The sequence below is a fragment of the Choloepus didactylus genome, chromosome 8 (assembly GCF_015220235.1).
Source record: "Choloepus didactylus isolate mChoDid1 chromosome 8, mChoDid1.pri, whole genome shotgun sequence".
NCBI classification, from domain to species: Eukaryota; Metazoa; Chordata; class Mammalia; order Pilosa; family Megalonychidae; genus Choloepus; species Choloepus didactylus.
The window spans coordinates 84,931,682-84,946,038 of record NC_051314.1 but is presented as its reverse complement, the minus strand read 5'-3'; the positions used below and the strand labels follow the sequence as shown (position 1 = coordinate 84,946,038).

The 14,357-nt window shown below is 35.5% G+C and overlaps 1 protein-coding gene across 6 annotated transcripts in view; it reads left to right on the top strand.

Moving 5' to 3' along the window:
• The window catches only part of LARP4 (La ribonucleoprotein 4), a 128,051-nt gene that overhangs the window by 108,756 nt on the left and 4,938 nt on the right, over positions 1 to 14,357 (top strand). For 5 of the 6 annotated variants that reach the window (XM_037845879.1, XM_037845876.1, XM_037845880.1 and 2 more), the window contains exons 11-15: positions 1,352 to 1,564; positions 2,211 to 2,259; positions 5,067 to 5,228; positions 13,947 to 14,071; positions 14,186 to 14,354. In XM_037845879.1, the coding sequence (XP_037701807.1) occupies positions 1,352 to 1,564; positions 2,211 to 2,259; positions 5,067 to 5,228; positions 13,947 to 14,071; positions 14,186 to 14,354 (718 nt within the window). The remainder of the gene's footprint in view (positions 1 to 1,351; positions 1,565 to 2,210; positions 2,260 to 5,066; positions 5,229 to 13,946; positions 14,072 to 14,185; positions 14,355 to 14,357) is intronic. The other variant, XM_037845877.1, reaches the window with a different exon arrangement.

Here is a 14,357-nt window from a genome sequence, read left to right as displayed (position 1 = left end):
AATTTTAACTGAATGATAATTTCTTAATAGATATGTAAACAGCATGTCTACTTCATGAGGTCATTTTCAGATATGATGGATAATATAAATATTTTGAAAATCTTTTTGCATTAGGTGATATATTCTAATTTCCATTGCTATTATAAAGTATCATATTAAGGAAACTCAGCTCAGCGTCTTAGGTTGATTTTTTTATATTTAAGTTTTAATGGTAGCAACCTGGAGAGTTAAGTAAGATAGTGGAAGAGGCTGTTGGAATTAATGTTTAATTTTGAGGTTTACAATTATTCATGAGGTTGTAAATCCCTGATCATAGAGCCATGAATTGGCAGCATGTTATTAATGTCATATATGTATTTATGTATAACTATGAAAATAGACTGTAAAAATGGGTATATAAACTGGAAGCCAAATACAAACCTCACATTTCCTTGTTACTACTGTAGAGTCAAGGTCCTCAGTTGCTTGAACCTACTTTAGATGTTTTCACTGTTGTGTTACCCTACCCTAGCTTCATGTGCTTGAAAATTTTTAGGGAGCATTAGGTGCTTATATCCATCATCTAAGATAAAAAAGCTACTTTTGTTGGAAGTAGTTTTTTATCAGATCGCACACCTTAAGTCATGAAGTCATGCCAGGCTGTTAGTTGCATTGCTATATTTTCCTGGTTTTTTGACCTACATATGAATGTTTGAACAACTAATTTGATATGGTGAGGGATCCTTAGTAAGACACTTGGATTTTAGTGTTTCTCAACTTATAGGTCATTGTCTCTCTCCTAAAGAGTACTTTTAGACATTTTTCTCCCTAACCTCTCTCCCTCCCACAAAATTTTAATACTACACTCACTGTATATCTGTTCACGTAATGTATCTGTGCTTTATACATAAAATAAGTAAATTTTTTGGCTCCACCCTCCCAATTTTTCACCCCTTTGGAGAATACATGATAAAGACTCATGAATTGATTTAAAGCCCATCTGATTGAGACTTGTCAAATCTGTAGTTGATGTTGAAGGCATCACCTAAAATCCTAGTTATATTTTCAGTGTTGAGATAGAAAAAGCTTTATCCTGAAGTACTTGGGATCCTCCCTCAAATCTCTCCAAACATAACATTTTCTTAATGTAAAAATTATTTTGGCGTTTTAAAAATAGATCTGGGACATTTTTAAAAGGGGTTACACTTTCACAACATGACACTTGTATGTTTAATTTAGCTTTTGGAAATTCTAGAATATAGTACAAGCAATTTAAAAATTGTCCTATTAAGAGTTTCTACCCTTAAGAGGAAAGATTTTTCTGTCTTTCTTGATTTATCTTTTCATGTATGTAATCTTGTATTTCTTATAGTGTGAAGCCTCACTTTAGGTCATCCAGTGGTTCAGAACACTCAACAGAGGGCTCTGTGTTATTGGGGGATGGACCATTGAACAGATCTAGTTCGAGGAACTTTACAACTGAACGGCATAACCCTACAGTAACAGGGCATCAGGAGCAAACTTACCTCCTAAAGGAGACCCCCACTTTGCAGGTGGAACAGAATGGGGACTACAGTAGGGGCAGGTAAGGAAATATAGATATTTGGAAATTCTTATATCATAATGTGATCATCCTAAATATGTGAAGGCCATGATCTGAGGTTTTTGTTTTTGTTTTTAATTCTTGGTACATGCTTATGTTAAATAAATACGTCATTCACAAAACATGGGTTAATAATGTTTCATTATTAAGAAAAATAGAGTACCCACATAGAATATAGTTCTGAATCAGAGGTTTATAAAGTTATTCTGCAGTTCTTTCCAGTTCACTGAGGAGAAGATAGCTTAGAAATACCCATCTGTGTTATAGCTTCATTTTCTTACAACTTGTAAATTATGGGTGAGTTCACGTATTGCCTACCCTGCCAAAACAAAATTTAAAAACCTGAAACTAATGTGTTTTTGGGTGGAGGGAGTGCTACTAATAAAAATTGGCCCAAATTACTGGGTTACCAATAGGGGTGATATTTTTTGTAAACTGGCTCAGGATTCTTTCAGAAGAATATATTTGTCTTTTAGTAGTAATAGATAAGAAAGTGTCGATTATTTGAAATAGAAATCCACTGGAGGAGGAATTTTTATTTGGTAGCTTTGATAGAGTGTATATATTTGAAGAAAACATGAGTTGTGCCCCCCTCCCCTTTGTTTTTTGTTTCTGTTTTTATTAAAAGGAGAACTCTTTTCAGAGGTCGAAGACGACGGGAAGACGACAGGATCCCAGTAAGTATTTTTTGTTTGTTTGTTTACCTTTAATTACATATGCCAAGACTTTTTGTTTTTTTTCTTTTGTGATTTACTATGCAGTTGACTTGTAGTCTGTCTGTCCTTGTTGTCCTTGTCCTTTTGTTTTATTGATTATGATATTCAGTGAAAATAAAATAGAACCTGAGCTTGACCCTGAAATATCCACTACTACCAGCCACCCAAACATACCACATTTAGGTGTTTAACCTGTCTTGCTCACTTTTAAAAAATTACGTAAATTCTAATATATTCGCATGGTTAAGAAATCAAAAAGATGAGAAAGTATTCAATGAATGAAAAGTTTTCTAAGTATATCTTAGAGATCCTTATAATATTCAGTGTATAGTGCCCTGACTTTTTTTATAGCTTCATACGTGGCAGTTGTAAAGACAGTAATTTGTTTATTATTTTATTGATGGACATTGAAGTGGTTTCAATCATTTGCTGTTATAAACAGTACAGTAATATCCTTATAGAGCCATTATTTCCTTTGAGTGCATTTATATCTGAAGGAGAATGCCTAGAAATGGAATTAACTAAAGGTCATAATTCAGTAGTTACTGCTAAATAGCTTTCTGCAGTGATTGTGCCAGTTTTTACTCCTCCAAGCAATGCACAAAAGTTCCAGTTATTATAGCTTTACAGAGTATATGATTTTTTGCCCATCTGATATGGTATATTATTCACTTTTAAAGTTTGGTTGGATGGTTTTGGAACTTTATACTATTTATTAATTGTTATTTGGGGTCAGTTTTCTACCTACGGCTGATTCTTATGTCCAGTAATCTTATAAATTAGCATGTAGATAAAATTACTTCCAGTCTAGACTTGGTCTTATTTGAAACTTAACTTCCCTAGCCTCAACAGACTGTCATATATATATATATAGTCTTTTGTTCGTGATGAATGTTTGCAGCCTGTTAACTAGGAGCAAAAAAAGTTGAGGGAGCAAAATGGTGTCAGGAGGCATAGGAGGTCTCAAGAAAACCCAGTGTAGAATTTACAGATATGTCATAAATGTGTAACATAATCCTTGGATTACACGTCTGAGTTTTGGAGTAAAAAGATACCTATTTTCGTTACTGCATTTGTAACAAAAAGAATAATCTTTAGTACAAACTGTGAACCTTTTAAAAATGTTGTGTTGTCCATTGAGAGCTTTTTATACCCATATAAAGCTTTGGGCACCCCTAAGACTTTAGGCAGCAATTCTTTTTCCAAGACTATTGTAACAATCCAGTAATTTAAGTGGCCCCTAAACGTTGTGGAGAGGAGAGATTAGATTTGAGGTCTAACGTGTTGGAAGTGTCAGGATTGAGCACTGAAGGTTGGGATGATGAAAAAGAATACAGGTATGCTTTCCATTAGGAAGGGCAGGGTGGGGGTATACTTTTGCAGGAGGGAAATCTGAGTTTAGAGGTAAATTTTTGGATTTGTCAGTTTACGTACAGTTATTGAAGGAGCTCATACAGGAGACTGTGTACATTGAATCATAAAAGAGGGCCAAGTATAGAACCTTGAGGAACATATCAGCTTTGGGCTGAAAAGGAGATTCTTCCAAGAGTCTGAGTATCCAAGTGAAATCAGAGTGGAGATGGCTAATAGGCAAATAGGTTTCAGATAAAGGTCTGGGCTGAAATTTTAAAATGTCCAATTCTGTGATATTTGGTAATTTAGAACATTCCTGTCATCCAAAAAAAGCAAAAATGTTGCTTTAAGGGATTTTTGCATACAGGTAGTAGTTGAATCCATGACTAATGGATAACACCCAGCAAGAGTGTAGAAAGTAAGAAGAGCAAACCAAATAGAGACTAAAATCCATCAGATTTTAGGAAGTAGGCAGAGAGGGGAACAGCACATATTATCAGATCTGAGAACCAAGAGAAAGGTATCACAGAAGCTAAGGGAGGAATGAGCTCCCAAAGGAAGGAGAAAGTTGTCAGTGGATAGATAGGGGTGGAAGGGAAAGATGTGGAGATTTTCAGATATTTTAGAAAGAGGAAGGATATTGTTCTCTCTTGAGACTATCTGGAAGGAGAAAAGATAATAGTAAATTTAGGTAAGGGTGGAGGCTTTGAGGTTTTATTTTTTGTTATGGAAGGGGGTATAGCAAATTCAGAGAACAAAGTAGTAGAGATTGGTTAGAAATCTTAAAGAGGATGGCAAAATTTGCAAAAGAAACAGGAGAAGAAGCTGACTAAAGATAAGTAGAATTGATAAAAGTAAAAAGGGTTTATTTTGCAGTTGAATTATGTCCCACTCATATTCAAGTCCCAATTCCTTGTTCTATAGATGTGAACTCATTAGTAAATAGGTTCTTTAAAGATGTTATTAATTAAGGAGGTCAGACTGAATCAGGGTACACTTTAATCCAATATGACTGGAGTCCTTATAAGTAGAGGAAATTAGGGCACAATGAATAGGAGACAGATGGGGAGAGAGATGGCTTTTGATGGAGGCAGAGAGATTGAGTTATGGATTGCTGGCAAACCACCACCGGGATGCTACAAATTTCAGGGAAAGAAAGAATTTGCCATTCCCTTGATTTTGGACTCCTGGACTCCAAAACTATGACAATATTCCTTTTGTTTAAATCCAGCTAGTATGTGCTACTTTGTTACAGCCACCCTTGCAAACTAAGAGCTCAACTGAGAAGCCAAGAATTTATAGTGGGGCTAATCTTTGCATGTGGGCTCTTCTTGTTGTTTTACTTTCACCTTCTTTGGTACAGGTTTAGGGAATGACATAGGCACGTGACTTGTTTTGTGATTTGTTTCTTTTAGAGACCCCATCCCGCAACTGCTGAAGCAAAGGCTCCAACACCAAAGTTTGACTTATTAGCCTCAAATTTTCCTCCTTTACCTGGAAGTTCATCGAGAGTACCAGGTGAACTTCCTTTGGAGAATAGGATGTCTGATGTTGTTAAAGGTGTCTACAAGGAAAAGGTAAACACTGAGGTGTCCAAAATGGTTATCTATTCTCTTAGGGATCATATTTAGGTTTTATTTTTATGATTAATATTGAAAATTTTATCTGCTTTTAGTATGTATTTCTAGCATCATTTTTTTTCATAGTTTTCAGCATGCTTTGAGTATTGTGGAAAGATTTATGATAAATCTATACAAGGTCAAAATGTTTCTTGGCTTTTTTATGTCTTTATCAGTCAACTCAGCTTGGTAGAATTGAATAATGCAAACTGAATTTTCACTTAATTGCCTGTAATTGACCAGTGATATAAATGAATCCTAAGCTAGTTTGGTAAACTCAGTCTTTCAAATAATGAAGAGTAAGTGTCAAAATGGTTGGGATACCCTGTCCTACAATATTTTTTAATTTAGACACTTCCATATCCTAAATCCTTATATCCCATAAATGTTTCTCATTTCTATCTTTTATTCCTAACTCAGGTTTGTTTGTTTTTTAACAAAGAAGTTGTATGTTTCCAGAAAAATTGTGCAGAAAGTACAGCGTTTCCATATACCCCTCCTATTATTAACATTTTGCATTAGTGTGTGCCTTTGTTACAATTGATGAAAGAATATTATAATTATACTGTTAAACCTAGTCCATAATTTACATTAATGCTCACTGTTTGTGTTGTACAATCCTATGTTGTTTTCAATTTTTGTTCTAGTAACATATATACAATCTAGAAGTTCTCCTTTCAACCACATTCAATATGTAATTCAGTGTTAACTACATTCATGATGTTGTTCTGCCATCACTACCATTCATTACTAAACTATTCCATCACCCCAAACAGAAATTCCATATCAGTTAAGCATATCTGACCCTCAACCTTGTCCTTGTAACTTGTATTTTAATTTCTGACTTTGTGAATGTGTTTATTCTAATTATTTCATATCAGTGACATCATGCTATATTAGTCCTTTTGTGTCCGGCTAATTTTACTCAACCTGATGTCTTCAAACAGTTCATCCATGTTGTTGCATGTATCAAAACTTCATTCCCTTTTACAGCTGAATAATATTCCTTTGTATCTATATAGCATATTTTGTTTATCCACCCATCTGTTGATGGACATTTGGTTTGCTTCCATCTTTTGGCATTTGTAAATAATGCTGCTATGAACATTGGTGTGGAGATATCTGTTCAAGACCCTACTTTCAGTTCTTTTAGATGCATACCTAGAAGTGGGATTGCTGGGTCATATGGTACTTCTAGGTTTAAATTTGTGAGATACTGCCAAACGGTTTTCCACAACAGCTGCACCATTTTACATTCCCACCAACAGCAGTGAACGAGTGTTCCTATTTCTCCACATCCTCAACAACACTCATAACATTCCATTTTTTAATAGTAGCCATTCTAGTGAATGTGACATAGTATCTCATTGTGAATTTCATTTGCATTTCCCTAATGACTAATGATACTGAGCATCTTTTCATATGCTTTTTAACCATTTGTTTATCTTCTTTGGAGAAATGTCTATTCAAGTCTTTCACCCATTTTTTGTTTGTTTTAATGTTCATAGCAGCCTTATTTATAATAACCCCCAAACTGGAAATAAATGGAATGGACTAAACAAATTGTGGCAATAAAAAAAGGAATAAATCAATGAAAGCAACATGGATGACTCTTAAAAAACATTCAACTAAATAAAAGAATCCAGTCACAAAAGATACATATTGTATGATTCCATTTACTTGAAAAACTACTCTATGACAATAGAAAAACTGTTCTACATGATGGAAATCAGAGAGTGGTTTTTCAGGGGTGGGCAGTATCGTCGAAAGGGCAAGAGGGAAGGAAATTTCCAGAGTGACAGAAATATTCTTTGTTTTGGGTGGTAGTTACATAGGTGTATATATATTGTCAGAAATCACTGAACTCAATAGTTAATGTCAGTGCATTTCATTATATATAAATTATACCTCAATAAAGAGAAACAATAAAAGAAGATTATTCTATTCTGTAATAGCAGAGCCACTTGGTGGCTTGATTTGTGTGGAGGGCTTTAGCCCAGCCACTCATTTCCTCAACCCTTCTACATAACCCCAAATAAACTACAATCTAAGATAAAGCAATGTGTTTGCTAGGTAAGCAGGTAAGTGAAGACTGTGTTTGCCATGTAAATGCAACTTTGGGTGAATTTTCATAGCCCTCATTTCCAAGGAGAATGCCACCCCAAACCTTTCCTGTATGAAAATTCCAGAACTCTCACTGTTGTTCTGCCCTTTGTTTTATTATCTAAACAATGTACCATAGTCAGCTATTCATGTCAGCATACATAGCTTTATTTCATTATTTTTAATGACAACACTGTATTCTACTGTGTAATCCTCTGTTAACAGGTATTTAGGTTGTTTCCAGCTTTTGAAAATTACAATTGGTATGAGTATATTGGTAATATAGAAATAAATTCTTAAGTAGAAACTTGTTTCTAAGGGTATGTAAAGGATAAACATTTTGATGGATACTGCCAAGCTACTCTCCAAAAGACTGAACCAATCTATCCTCTCTCCAATAGTGTATGGGATCACCTATTTCCCCCATATCCTTAATAATAGGTATTATTAATCTTTTTTTTTTTTTAGTCTTTGCCAACCTGACAGACAAAACCAACAAATAAACCTTTTACTGGCTGTTTTACTGTATATTTCTTTGGTTATGAGTTAGGCTAAGAATTTTTAAAATCCAGTATTTTAACCAATTGCTGCTATGAGAAAAGAGAAGATACGGAGAGGAAAAGAGATGGAAAAAGATAGAAATACAGGCTTCTTAGCTTATAGGTCATCAGTGAGGGTTACTTCCTGGACAAGCAGACAAGGTGGAATCCGTCAAACTTGTCAAGCTAGTTGACAAAATCAGTGTATTCTTTACCAGGTTGTTGCATTTGAGTCTCTGATTCCTTGAGTGTTATGGCCTTGTCTGTCACTTTGATTGGCAATTGTCAATACCAATAGTACACTGTATTTGTAAGTGGAAAGTGATCTAAGAATCCTTACAAAATCCTGATAGGTAATAGTGTTTTAAATCTGTGTTTCAATATTGCTGGTTTTTCAGGTCATCATAAATTTCAAAATGTTATGTATTTCTTCTGCTGGGACAGATAATCAGTGTTAAAATCTGTTGCCCCTTAACTAGGACCCTTGTATTTCCACCTCTAAAGAAATCTGTTTTTCACAATTTAATATTCAAAGCTAAACAATGAATAATTATAATAGTTGGGATCATGCAGAATAGCAACATCTTGCAGACATCCTGAGGGTAGTAGGTTGGGGAGGATTGTTAAAATTTACCACAAGGCATGTCTAGTTCTCTGATTCTCATTTTTGAAATTTCAGGTGGTTTTGCAATCATCCTCTGGTGATTTTATAGGCTTCGTTATAATACATGTAATACATCTGAAGAGATACTTGATGATGGGGTGACAAAGGGATTACAGAGACAGGAAGCATTCAGTGGACTGTAAAGCACTCTTCAGGTCTAAGGTGACAATCGGCTCACTAATTCAGAATGGCGGTGAGCTGGAGCTGCTGGTTCAGGCTGGAGCTGATACCTGTCTTCACGTGGGTCTCATGCATGAGGTTCCAGCATTGCGGATGACCTGACCCAGGTCTCAGTCACTTATGGCCTCAGGAGCTCGGGGGTGGGGGTGGGGGCGGAGGCGCTTGCAGCAAGTGGATCCAACCTGTGGCTCAGACTTGTGGCCGATGGCTGTGCTCTACTGGCCTCACCCATTTTTTTTTAAATTCAGTTTTATTGAGATATATTCACATACCGTACAGTCTTCCGTGGTGTACAGCCAGCTGTTCACAGTACCATCGTATAGTTGTGCATTCATCACCCCAATCTATTTTTGAACATTTTCCTTATAACCAAAAAGAATCAGAATAAGAAATAAAAGTAAAAAAGAACACCCAAATCATCCCCCTATCCCACCCTATTTTTCATTTAATTTTTGTCCCCATTTATCTACTCATCCATCCATACACTGGATAAAGGGAGTGTGATCCACAAGGTTTTCACAATCACACTGTCACCCCTTGTAATCTACATTGTTCTACAGTCATCTTCAAGAGTCAAGGCTACTGGGTTGGAGTTTGGTACTTTCAGGTATTTACTTCTAGTTATTCCAAAACCTTAAAACCTAAAAAGTGTTACCTGTATAGTGTGTAAGAATGTTCACCAGAATGACCTCTCAACTCCATTTGAAATCTCTCAGCCACTGAAGCTTTATTTTGTTTCATTTTGCTTCCCTCTTTTGGTCAAGATGTTCTCAATCCTATGATGTTGGGTCCAGATTCATCCCTGGGAGTCATATCCTGCGTTGCCAAGGATATTTACAACCCTGGGAGTCAGGTCCCACGTAGGCGGGGGGAGGGCAGTGAGATCACCTGCCAAGGTGGCTTAATTAGAGAGTGGCCTCACCCATTTTTAAAGTGGGTTGTCTTTTTGTTGTCAAATTGTAGGATTTCTTTCTGTATTCTGGATATTGTACTCTTATATTGGGTATGTGGTTTCCAAATATTTTCTCCCATTCTGTAGGTCAGCTTTTTACTTTCATGGTGAAGTCTTTTGATGCAGAAAAGTTCTTAATTTTGATGAAGTCCCATAGATCTATTTTTTCTTTTGTTTCTCATGCTTTTGAAGTAATCTTTAAAAAACCGTTGCCCAACACAAGGTCCTGAAGGTTCTTCCCTGTGTTTTCTTCTGGGAGTTTCGTAGTTTTTGTTCTTATTTTTAGATCTTTGATCCGTTTTGAGTTGATTTTTATATGTGGAATGTGGTGCTTTGGAGCTGTATGTACCCTAGAAAAACATGCTCTTAAACTTAATCCATTTCTGTGGGTTTGAACCCATTGTAAATAGGACCTTTTGATGAGGTTACTTTAGTTTAGGTATGTCCCACTTCAATCAGGATGGGTCCTTTATGGGAGAATAAAATTCAGACAGATAAGAGAAGCAAGCAGCTGAAGGTCAACAGAACTGAGAAGGGAGAGGCCACAAAAGGCCACCATAGGCATTGTCATCTGAAAGAGAGGCCTGGGACCACCTATCACTGGCAGCCAGTCCCAGAATGCCCATCTTCAGGAAGAAGGCATTGTCTCGATGATACTTTGATTTGGACTTTTTCCTAGCCTCAAAATGGGAACTAATAAGTTCCCATTGTTTAAGCTAACCTTTTGCCTGATAACTTGCTTGAGCAAGGAAACTAAAACATGATGTGAGGTAAGGGTCCTCCTTGATTCTTTTGCACATGGATATATAGTTTTCCCAGCACCATTTGTTGAAGAGACTATTTTTTCCCCATTGAGTTGACTTGGCACCCTTGTCAAAAATAAATTAACTATAGATGTGAAGGTTTATTTCTGAACTGTCAATTTTATTCCATTGGTCTATATGCCTGTCCTTATGCTTGTACCATGCTGTTTTGATTACCATAGGTTTGCAGTATGTTTTCAGACTGGAAAGTGAGAGTACTCCAATTTCATTCTTCTTTTTCAACATTGTTTTGGCTATTCAGGGCCCCATACATTGCAAATAAATTTGACAATTGGCTTTTCCATTTCTGCAAAGAAGGCTGCTGGAGTTTTTATTGGGATTGTGTTGAATCTATAAATTGCTTTGGGTACAGTTGACATTTTAACAATATTTCGTTTTCAGTCCATAAACATAGTGTTCTTCCATTTATTTAGATCTTTTATTTCTTACACAATGTTTTGTAATTCGCCATGTATACGTCCTTTACATCCTTTGTTAAATTTATTCCTAGATATATTTAATTTTAGTTCCTTTTGTAAATGAAATTGGTTTCTTGATTTCTTCTTCAGATTGTTCATTTTTAGTATACAGAACACTATTGATTTTTGCATGTTCATTTTGTTCACCCTGCCACTTTGCTGAATTTGAAAAATAGCTCTAGTAGCTTGGTTGAGGGTTTTTCAGGATTTTCTATATATATAGGGTCATGTCGTCTGCAAATAGGAAAGGTTTTACTTTTCCAATTTGATCCCTATTTCTTTTTCTTACCTAATTGGTCTAGCTAGAACTTCCAGTACAGTGTCGAATAACAGTAATGACAGTGGACATCCTTGTCTTGCTCCTTATCTTAGAGGGAAAGCTTTCAGTCTTTTACCATGGAGTATGATGTTTGCTGTGAGTTTTTCATATATATGTACCCTTTATCATGTTGAGGAAGTTATCCTTTTCTTCTTTTGAGATATATGTGCCAAAGTGAGCAGTACAATACTGTCTGACAGCTGATTAGACAACTTCTTAAGACATATGACAATATTTATTTTTATGTTGTGTACTGGGATTGAATCAGTCATTTATACTGGAACTTGATTATTATCCAGACCCTATAGTATCCAGTAGAACAGAATGTTTCTCAGATATTTGATCTTGTGTTTTAACCACATTGATTTGTGTGTACCAAACATAAGCATTACTTGCTTCTTGGATCTTTTTGCTCTTTTAGTTTTGAAGACATAAAATTCTAGTTAAACTACCCTAGTTTCCCATGATTCATTATCATTTTCATGTGTCTTTCTGTTTCTTCTGGTTAGAATGTCGTCCGTTCTTCGGTCCCTCTTCCCTAATATGTATGTCCAAATTCAGATTTTAAGGTCAAATTCTAGGGCAGTTAATGGGTCTTAATTTTAATATCCAAGTATTTTCTTTGTAACACCATAGAGTGTTTTCTCACAGCCAACTAGTAAAGTATGTTTGTTAAATGTTTGCTTTCCTGCACCTCTTGAAAAGACCTAGTAAACTTATATTTATGGGCATAGACTAACTTTCAGTATACGTCTTGCCCTTGTACGTAAATGATTGGTTAACCAACCACCTCCTCAGTTGACTTCATCATACCTTTCAAATTAAATAGAACTGGGGTTTCTTTTTGGTGCAGTTTAGCAATTGCTCCCCATTTTCCTTATACCTGTGGTTCCCACCCCACTCCCCAGCACTAGTTCTCAATAGATTGAGATTGGCTCTGCAAATCCCACATCAAAATAATTTTTCTAGATTAACCCCAGACTGCCTGGCTAAATTCAGAACTGAGGGGAAAGAATTTTAAAAAGTTAAGCTCCAGAATGTTGACCCAGAGACCATATCTATATTCGTATACCATGTCTATCATGTTCATCATTGTAAAGCCAAACCTAACACATTGCTTTATACTTACTAAACACTAAAATATTTGTGACTTATGAAATCAAGTAAGTGGAATGCCTAGAGGCACTGTCCGGTGATTTATAGAGTAAGATCTTTGAATTTTGTCTGAACTTGCTTTCCTCTGAACCTGAATTTTAGGACTTTGCTGCTACGGGGGTAAGGATGTAATCTCTGGAAGCCTCTCTGATGATTTCATTTGCATCATGTCCCAATCCACTGGATTCAGCTAGATATAGAATAGAAAAAACTGTTTTGATTACAAAGTTATACTTTGTTTAGGAATATTTATTATTTAAAGTTACAGAAGATGGCATTTATTTTATATTACAGGGTTTTATAAAGAAAATATCCAGTCTTGCTCACCAATTTTTGAATGCATTTAATTAAACAGCTATTTTGGTAACAAGTTACCATTTTGTATTAATGCATAAGATATCACTGCTATGTTTATTCTTAGCTTCAGTTTTCACTGCTCAATTTCAAGATAAACTCTACTCTCCATTTTACATATAACGTAGGAATTTGAAGATAATCATTAAAATGAAATCAAGGAGTTATTTGCATTGAGTTTTCTGTGCCTAGTAATGGAAATAATTAAAAATGATTGTACAATACTGTTATGAACCATTCTTGTAAATTTTCATCAATTTGTCTGGTTATTTATTTAAGATAAATTCCTACAAGTGAATTGCTAGGTCAAAGAGAAAAAGCGTTTAATGTTTAATTGTAATATTCTTCACAGTTTTATTAAGATAATAAATATACTATGCAATTAACCCACTTTAAAGTGTACATTTTAATGTGTTTTATTATATTCATAATTGTGCAGTCATAACCACAATCAACTTCACAACTTTCATCACACCAAAAAGAAAACCCATACACATTTAGCAATTGCTCCCCATTTTCCTTATACCTGTGGTTCCCACCCCCACTCCCCAGCACTAGGCAGCTGTTAATTTACTTTCTATCCCTGTAGGTTTGCCTATTCTGGGCATTTCATATAAATGGATTCGTATCAGTGCTACATTCCTTTTATTGCCAAATAATGTTCCATTGCATGGATATATCACATTTTGTTTATCCATTCATTAATTGATGGACATTTGTATTATTTCCACTTTTTAGCTTTTATGAATAGCGCTGCTGTGAACAATTTGTGTAAGAGTTTTTGTATGAAAATGTGTTCTCACCTCTCTTGGGTATCTACCTTAGATTAAAATTGGTGGATAACTATGATTTACTTTTTGAATAACAGACTGGTTTCCGCAGCAGTATCACCATTTTACATTCCCACCAGCGATATGTGAGGGTTCAGATTTCTCTATGTCATTGCCAACACTTGCTATTATATCTTTTAGGTTCTAGCCATCCTGGTGGATGTAAAGTGGTTTCTCACTGTGGTTTTGATTTGTATTTCCCTAATGACTAATGATATTGAACATCTTTTCATATGTTTGTTGGCCATTTATATTTCTACTTTGAAGATATATCTAAGTGCAATCTTTTTACTTTAAGGATAATGAAGAGTTGAGAATTAGTTGTCCCGTGCCTGCAGAGGATGAGGAGGCAGACTGTAGCTCTGCCCAACAGCTCAGTTTGAGTACAAGTCCTCCATGTGTAGCTCAGCTTCCTGCATTAAGGTACAAGTTTCAGTATAGATGGTGTTCAGCATAAAGATTGCTTTTTCTTATGATAATTGCTTAACTGTTCATGTGTACCATAGTAAGTCTAATGGCAAGCTCTTTTTTCTTTAGTACAACTCAGCAAGAAGAGGATCAAGTAGAGGATTCCTCTGTTCAGAAGGATGTTCTCAACCAGGCAACTTTACCAGTTTCTTCACCAAGTACTGCAAAGCCATCAAGGACAAATACTGCTTCACCATGTAATAGTAATATAAATGCACCTGTAGCTGTGGCCCTACAGGTA